Source organism: Sinocyclocheilus rhinocerous, unplaced genomic scaffold (assembly GCF_001515625.1).
Source record: "Sinocyclocheilus rhinocerous isolate Xijiao unplaced genomic scaffold, SAMN03320098_v1.1 scaffold236, whole genome shotgun sequence".
NCBI classification, from domain to species: Eukaryota; Metazoa; Chordata; class Actinopteri; order Cypriniformes; family Cyprinidae; genus Sinocyclocheilus; species Sinocyclocheilus rhinocerous.
The window spans coordinates 691,185-699,970 of NW_015647064.1; the positions used below are offsets into that span (position 1 = coordinate 691,185).

At 35.3% G+C, this 8,786-nt stretch overlaps 2 protein-coding genes across 4 annotated transcripts in view; both read right to left on the reverse strand.

Annotated features, from left to right (window-relative positions):
• LOC107708678 (arsenite methyltransferase-like) overlaps positions 1-1,194 on the reverse strand; it is a 14,113-nt gene extending 12,919 nt beyond the window's left edge. Inside the window, exons 1-3 of the mRNA XM_016512971.1 lie at positions 1,132-1,194; positions 865-901; positions 503-630 (exon numbers count right to left, since the gene is read on the reverse strand). Of these exons, the coding sequence (XP_016368457.1) occupies positions 503-630; positions 865-901; positions 1,132-1,157 (191 nt within the window). The 5' untranslated portion in view covers positions 1,158-1,194. The remainder of the gene's footprint in view (positions 1-502; positions 631-864; positions 902-1,131) is intronic.
• Positions 1,195-4,650: 3,456 nt separating this feature from the next.
• LOC107708679 (WW domain binding protein 1-like) overlaps positions 4,651-8,786 on the reverse strand; it is a 17,358-nt gene continuing 13,222 nt past the window's right edge. For all 3 annotated transcript variants that reach the window (XM_016512973.1, XM_016512974.1, XM_016512972.1), the window contains exon 4: positions 4,651-5,365. In XM_016512973.1, the coding sequence (XP_016368459.1) occupies positions 4,701-5,365 (665 nt within the window). In that variant the 3' untranslated portion in view covers positions 4,651-4,700. The remainder of the gene's footprint in view (positions 5,366-8,786) is intronic.

An 8,786-nucleotide genomic window follows, 5' to 3' on the forward strand; every position in this document is an offset into this window, starting at 1 on the left:
CTCCAATGAAAGGTTAGATTTATGTGAATTTTTAAAATAAAAGATCAAAATGATTAACGATGCAGATTTATTTTCACAGCCTTCTTTGAATATTTACCAAGGGTGCCAATAATTCTCACCACGAGTGTATGTATGTGTGTGTATATATATATATATATATATAAATAGGAAAATAGTTATTGTACATTTCATAATATTACTGTTTTTATTGTATTTTTTGTGAAAATCAGCTTTGGTGAGCATAAGACCCTTCTCTATCTTACAGTTTCCAAACTGTTTTTCACCCAAATACATAAATATACCAAGAAAATAAATTATAATTTCAGTAAATCACTTGTCTTTCTTTCAGACTGAAACTAAAAGTGAGCTTATATGGTTTATGAGCTTATAAAGGCCAATACAGTATGTTCCACTTCATTATGTCACTATGTTTTACTCAAAGACATCTTATATGTGTATATATTATCTAAATCATCACAACATTCATCAAAGTAAACCTCACTTTGCAACAACATCTGGATGGATCTCAGCTATGACTTTTCTCACGTATGCAGGAACAGGCTTGGCAGACGGAACACAGGCATTGCTTTTCAGATCAGATGTCTTCTTCAGTGTCTTTCCATAGTATTCCTGTATTAAAGATTCATTATTTTACACCATTGTGAGCATTAAACGTGTTTAACACAATCCAGCAATTAAAATATTAATGTTACTATGGTGACTATATTGGCTGCGATGTGGGATGTAGAAAATAACAATAGGCATTGATAAAATTACTTTCATTTTGTTATACAAGATTTCTTTAAGTTGTACAGCCCTTAAAAGTCAACTCGGTTTCGTTTTTTAAGTTTGGAAAAAACATACCTTCACGCCATTGTAGACACTTGCAACATCAGTGTTACTGTGAACAACAATAAGAAATTGTACTGAGAATACTTGACTTTATGTAACAGAATAGCCTATAGGCCTATGTTGGGCGACTCCAGTCGCTACGTAACGTAATAATCTAACGTTATTTGTTATTACAAAATGAAAACCCAGTTACTTTGTCAGCTTGAATCATATTGCAAATCAAATGTAAAATATTAGAATACTGAGCAACAATAAATAAACAATAAAAAGAAGTTTTACCTGGCTGCTGTAGGTCCGTCTGCCATGATTAAACGCCGAACTAGGTGTTTTTTAGCCTTTATCTCGACTTCCGTAACACATTCAGCCAATCAGAGAGCAATATTATGCTGCAGCCCACGGAAGTAGGATTGTTGACTGAACTGTCATGGTGAACAATGAGATATAATATACGGTAATAAAGAATATTATAGGATTGTTTACAGGAAGATAAGAGAGTTTCAAATGAATATGTTTACAAAATACTACATTACTTAGTAGTTTAAAGTCGATCTGGATCAAATTATATTGTCTAGTTAATATAGCCGTGACTCTTGAGATGGTCACATTTATTCAACATGGTACTAATATCTGCTTTAGTTGAAGACAAGCTGAAGGCACGAAGCGACACTGACTGAACGAGACATCTCGTTCGTAAACAAACTTAATGTACTGTGACATCTCCTTCTTGAACCGAGGCCTTCGACCGACTGAACGAGAAGTGCCGGTGATTATAAGTGTACAAACAGTGATTTAAAAATAAGTAAATAAAAAGACAAGCTATTTAACTCTTTTTTTGGACTCACTTACGTAGCTAATAGGCGGACAGTAGTGAAATATTTTTACTTTACTCAAGTAAATTTAAAAAGTATCGATTATCAGTGTTTTTCTTTGGAAAACTTTACTTCACTGCATTCCAAAGCATATGTCATAATTCTTACTGCACTACATTTCATAAATAAAAGCGGTTTGTTTTACCTTTAATACTTAAGAACATTAAAAAAAATGTAGTACTTTCTTGTACTCAAGTAAATCTTTGAATTACTTTTGAGTAAAAGTAAGCAACTAATAAGAGTTCTAATGTAATTAAGTATTAAATTATATTTAATATGAAACGTAATGCAGTAAAAAGTACAATATTATGCTTTGGAATGTTGTGAAGTAAAGTTTTCTAAAGAAAAACACTCTGATAAAGTACAGACACTTGAAAAGTACTTTTAAAGCGGAGTAAAAATACTTCACTACTGTCCGCCTCTGAATGCACAGTTCACTAAAAAGATCCGTTCACTGCACTATTCAAAGGGCCACTGAACGGATCTTGTTAGTGAACTGATTCAAAGATTCGAGTCACTGGAATGAATCAGAATCCCTACCGCTTTTAAAAAAACACGTAACAAAACACAACACTTACACATGTTGTTTTGATTTGCGTTTAATGGACAGTGTCACGATTAGTTTTTTTGCATAACACAAGATAAACACATAAAAATATGAACTGCGCCAGAACTCATATGATTACATAGATTGTTAGACAAAACAGCTGCAGGCTGTACAATATGACACATTTCTTACGTGAGATGCATCAGAGCATTTAAGACTTAAGAAAATCAGCAGATTGTTAATATATCAGAGAAAGAGATTGATTAGGTAGGCCTATCTGACTCTAAGCTAGCTCTAATAATAATAGATTGTCATCACAGAGACACCAGTAAGAGCAGCAAATCTCTTTAACATTCATTAGGACAGTTAAATAAATTAATTTGTTAACATGGAGAGCTTTAAAAAGAGTGCTTCAATGGTCATGGAGGAACAAACTGAAGCTACTTTGGTGCAGAAATACAAAAATTAAACATTTTATAATTACATATATGGCTCGTTAGTTTGCATGTGAATATAAAATCAAGGCACAGCTTTTGAGCTTTCATGAAGAAGAGCTTTTGTAAAAAACTATATTCTATGACGTTAATGTTCAAGATGATACTTGACAACTGGCACGTGAAACTGTATTTAGAGTGGTTGTAACAGTGCAAAAATGACATAAAAGGCACTTGAAAAAATCATGTTACCACCATACAGCTTAATCAAATCTGTACCCATATGTGTCATCTAACATCAAGTTCAACAAGATATGCTTTATACATAGATTTACGTATAATATCATTTTAAAAACATCAAAATGTTTCTGTCTTTGGAGTTCACTTGAATATGTTCCAGCGGGGAAAAAAAGAAGTTTTTTTTTACTTGGTAGCTTATATCATTGACTAAGCACCTAGAAGAAATGACTTTACGCAGTAAATGCTTGTGTACTAAAGACACCTCCCTTTGGCAAGGCTTTTATCCCTACAGGGTCAAAGAAATCTACATTATGTAGTGTTTGCTTGCAATCAAAAACTGATGATTAGTAGTAATAAAGCAGCACTTATAAGCTCCAAGCCTAATTCGAACATCTGCCCAATGTCATAATCTGTATAGCCTACTTTGGCTATAAAAACTCAGATTTATGGATCAAACTTGTTCAGAATACCAAATACACATGACTAATTAATCAGAGCTTACAGCAGCCAAAAAGACGACAATATAAACAGATAAAATGTGAATTAAGACTGTATGTAAATGAATATGATTAATTCAGAAGAACGTGATTGTGCAAAACAAAAACTTAATACACACCAATAAGATTTGTCCCATCACATTAGGGAAGGTCAACATGGATATTAAAAGCACATGGTCTTTTTTGGTGTTCAGTCAGTTTTTAGATTGCTCTTTGACTGTCCTGAGACACTGAGAGTTCAGCACACTAGTGTTACATATTTAGAACCTCAGTCCTAAGACTGCACAGTTTAAGTCTGGTCACATTAGTAAAATTTCAGCGAGATTTCGAAGGTAAAAATGGTCCACTCTCAATAGTGTAGCAATGCATGAAGCCATGCTCACAAAGAAGTCCATTTCAAACCAAGCAGCTTTCTGTTGGTGAATGCAACAAATTCACATTACCAACTTAAACATGAATCTGCGAAACTCCCGTTCACACGGATTGCAATTTAATTTAATTCACCCACAACATTTTGCAGAGTAAATGTGGCCGCACCTGGAGGATGTCTTATGATGCGTACAAGTCATGTCAGAGATCGTATTTACAAGTTGAAGGCACACGACTGCCACCACAAAGTCGTAATTACGAAGTAGGAAACTATGGATATTCCATACGGAGTTTCTGAGTTCCGGACGTATTGACGGCAAATTCGTTGAAATTCGTTTTCTTTTTCATTTACAATAAAACTAGCTATGTTGCATGTACAAAAGTATTGTACAATTACGATAGACTAGGATTCAATTTACAGCACCTTTATACATTAAATAAAAATATTTTTAAAAAGTAAAATGAAATCTTATGTGCATTCTTTATTCGTCATTTTGTGGATTTTTTGGTGTAGAAAAGTTACTACGCCATCTTTCTCCAACCACAGTGATCTGAACGCATCTGATGTCATAATTACGATGAATCAACTTGTAAATGCGAATCTCCAGGGAATACCTGAACGCTCCATTACAGCACCACATGTATCGTCTAGTGGAGCAAGTAGAGCCCATCCTTGTGCACTTTTGAGCTTTTTAACCGGATAAATAGATGCTCTGTACATAAAACAACGATGCAGAGAACATCCGATTGTTTCCATCACATACTTACAAACAAATGTATATATTGTGCGATTACTCCGCAAAGCTTGCTCCTGCACTGCATACTGCAGCTTCCCTGTATGCTTGTCCTCCTCTCACTTTTTTTTTTTTACAGTAATGTCATGCATTTAGCTTTACGATTCTGTGTTACTATGTTGTGGACCCTCTTGTTCATTAATAGTATGCAAATAGAGGCAGACCGGATGAGGTTGAGATTGGGACATTGGCGATGCTCCACGCTCCACCCTGTTTTCTGGGGACAGAAGTCCCTGATTTTCCTCTCCGTAGGAACGAAGGCCACATTCCTCACAGAAATCCTCCGAGTCCTCCTCGCTCAAAAGCCCCTCGAATTCTTTGGGCTCATGGCTCTCCAAGCCTCGTCCACAAACACACACCTCAATCCCAGAGTCCCCCGTGAATCTGCGATGTCTTCCCAGAATCCTCTCTTTCTCGTCAGGCTCCTTCCTGCACTCGTTCTGCGTCTCCATGCTGGGAGGCTGCTGAGCGCTCTGTGCTGATCTGCCCCGCTCTAACTCCATCTCGCCCTTGCCGTCTTCTTTCTGGTGGTACCCATTAGAGGTGTGGATCTCCTCTAGGCTGGGTCTGGAACAGAGCGTTTCAGATGCAGGGGGCACTGGAGTGGTCTGTCCGGGTGTGCAGTGTGCATCCTGCTGGTCAGTGGTTAAAGGGCTGGTGTAGGTCGGAGGGCCGGCGTTTAAGGCACTATATGGAGGAGGGGGCGTAGCGGGCCGATGCACTACCTCCTCGTACTCTGGAAGGAGATAGTTGGGTAGGAATCCTGAAAGAAAAAGAATGGTGAGAAAATGTCTGAGAACAGCAGGGAGAATTTGAAGCATTCAAAATTCAGACTTTGTTTTGGTTGAAGAGCTACAGTTGTATCCATTTTAAAGGGACACTCTCATGTTGTTCCAAACTTGTAGGACTTTCATATGGAAGCCTACTTCTGCCACATAAAAATACATGAAAAAAACATGCTTTGGTAAATCATAATTACATAAATTATGACATATTTATGAGATAAAAAGTCAAAATTATGACATAAAACACTTCTTGTCAATTATGACTTTCAATTTAAGTCAAATTGATGACAAAGTCAAAGAAAAATGAGTGTCAATTGACTTTCAATTTCAACTCATAATTATCACAGTATATCATAGTTTTAACTTTTGATCAATTTTAGTATAATTTGAATTTATAACTTTATTATACCCTTTTATAATAATCTTGATTTAATCTAATGACTTAGTATGTCTATTTTGACTTCGTATCTCAGTCATGACAGTGTCAGTTTTGACAGTCATACTTTTGAATTTCCATGTCACAATTATAATTTTTATATCATATTTTTAACCTTTTAATGCCATAATTTTTACATATTACTTAGTATGTCATAGTTTTGACTTTTTATTAATTTCTACTTTCTGTACTTCAACTTTTTGTCAAACGTTTTAACTTTTTATGTCAGTTTTGACTTAGCATTTCATAATTTCAACATTTGATGTCAATTTCGACTTCTTTTCTTATGTGGCAGAAATGGGCTTCAGAAGTTTTCAACTGTTTTTGACCATTCAGATTTTCTTTTAAAGTGAAATATCATTTTAACAAGACAATGTATAGCACTTTTTTTAATATACACTATTTGTAACAGACTGTGTTAATACACAAAACCCAAAATACCACGTTTATCAGCTCATTACATCAACGATCAGAGTGATTCATCAGATTTTGTGAGCTGTCTTTGATCCATGGCTGATGAAAACAGATTGCACTTTATTACAGAATGTTCAGTTTTGTGCTAATAGCTTTAAATCACGTATTAGGGGAGGCCAGGACAATTGTTACATTAAACATATCTTGTCTCTCTGTTTTTGGTTAAACATTAACATAAATCACAAAGCCTGAATGAAGATTTCATCATGGCTGTGAGTTCAGGTGGCTGTACCAATAATTATGAAATACAAACTATGTAACATTTTTGTATTTTTAAAATCTGTCTGAAGACTGATAAATACAATTTAATAAGGATTTATATTTGAAAAAAAAAATATGGGTCACTCCAGTATGTTTCATTCAGAAGGGTTGCTATATTTATAATAACATTACAAACCCACTTAGTTACAAGGCTTTGATAATGCAACACCGTGCAAACCACCAGACCAAAATCCATCTTACAACATCACACGGCTTATGGTTGTGCTGAGATACACTGTGGTCTACTGGTCACATTAGTACAGTACAGTAAAAATCAACAATGGTCTCCGATCTGGAGGTCTACCATTCTCAGACCCACCCAAAATAAAATAAATTAAAATGCAGTTAATTAACAGCCGCTGTAATCAAACCCAGTAAAGCTCTATATCTCTTCTATAGGGCAGGTAATGTATGTTCTGCTATAGGTTCATTGTGTACACAGTTTCAGGTACTGAAAGCTATTGTAAGCAAGTATTTTTATGACACTATCTCAAGATTAAATAATAAAAAGCCATAAAACGATAAAGCAAAATAACTCAACAATAACAACTGATGTAGTTATCATCATGTGACGTGCTCACGTCACAGATTAGATTAACACCATGTCTGTACAGTACCGTGTCCAGTGTACTGAAATGTGTGTTATATTTATTCATTTATCAATTTTAGTGGTTGTCATACAAATAGCATTGTGTACTTGTGTTGTTTGCCTTTGTTTTGATCACAGCCAGTTCATGAATGACGATAATTTTCACTGAGAACAGGAATACTGATATTACTCATAATATTAATCATGCAATTAGTTGCCTACACAGTCCTTAAGGTTTGATTTCAGTCTGCTTAAAGGGTTAGTTCACCCAAAAATGAAAATTCTGTCATTAATTACTCACCCTCGTGTTGTTCGAAACCCGCAAGACCTTCGTTCATCTTCGGAACACAATTTAAGATATTTTTGATGAAATCTGAGGGCTCTCTGACCCTCCCATAAACAGCAAGGTAACTACCACGTTCAAGGTCCAGAAAAGTACCAAGATGATCGACAAAGTAGTCCGTGTGACACCAGTGGTTCAACTGTAAAGTTACGAAGCTACGAGAATACTTTTTTTGCACAAAGAAAACAAAAATAATGACTTTATTCCACATTTTCGTCTCTACTGCGTCACTTTGGACACACGTTCACGACAGTACCATGACGCGAGCGTGTGGCGGCGCTGACCCAGATCTGGCGTGATGACGTCATTACGGGTCTTACAGGTTTGAAACAACATGAGGGTGAGTAATTAATGACAGAATTTTCATTTTTGGGTGAACTAACCCTTTAATGCTGTAAAAGGACTATTGACTATAATTAGGGATGCACTGGCTGCCGATATTTATCGGCCGATTTTTTATTATTTTAAAGCCATTGGCATATTGGAAATAGCATGAAAAGGGCCGATACCGATGGTTTATTAATTAACTGCATGGAGACAACGAGTTGCATGTCTGTTGCATAATCCAACGTTTTTCTCTGAGCAAAATAATTAAATACTTGCCGAAACAAAATAAAATCTGTACAAAATATAGTTTGTCAGACGGCATAGTACGGCCATATGCAAATGTGACGCTGACACATCCAACGAGTGAAATGCCCGCGCTCAGCTGTGAACTAATCATAGGTAAGTCGCATTGGCAATGCACGGGCGTTAGATTGTTTTGGCTCGACGCTTATATTTAGCCTAAATACAACTTTAGAGGATTTGTTGTGGAGAGAAGGGAACTAAAATAGCCTAACTGTGTTTGTAATTTTGCTTTTATTTACCATTATTTTAGCCTACATTATTTATGAATGTAATAATAAACATACAGCCTACTAATTTATTTAGGCTGTTTTTTTCCCTCTCAAAATTAACGCTTATAGGAGTAGCGTTTTTTTATCCATGCTGAAACATTTTTAAATATCTTGAAAAAAAATTATTTAATGTTTTTACTGCGTTGACAGTTTTTTCCTTTGTTTAATATACATTTGGTCTTTGGTAAATCTAGCAAAGATGATGCTGTATTGGCTATGACTAAGAGAGATCATTCAAGACTCTCTTCATGATTTTTTTTTTCTTTTTGAGTAAATTAAACGCTGTACTTTATTATTATTATTATTATTGGCAAAGAAAAAGTTAAAAAAATTAATTAACGTTATGTTTTCTACTCAAACCGGTTTCACAGAGGAACGCAGGAACAGAAACGTTCAA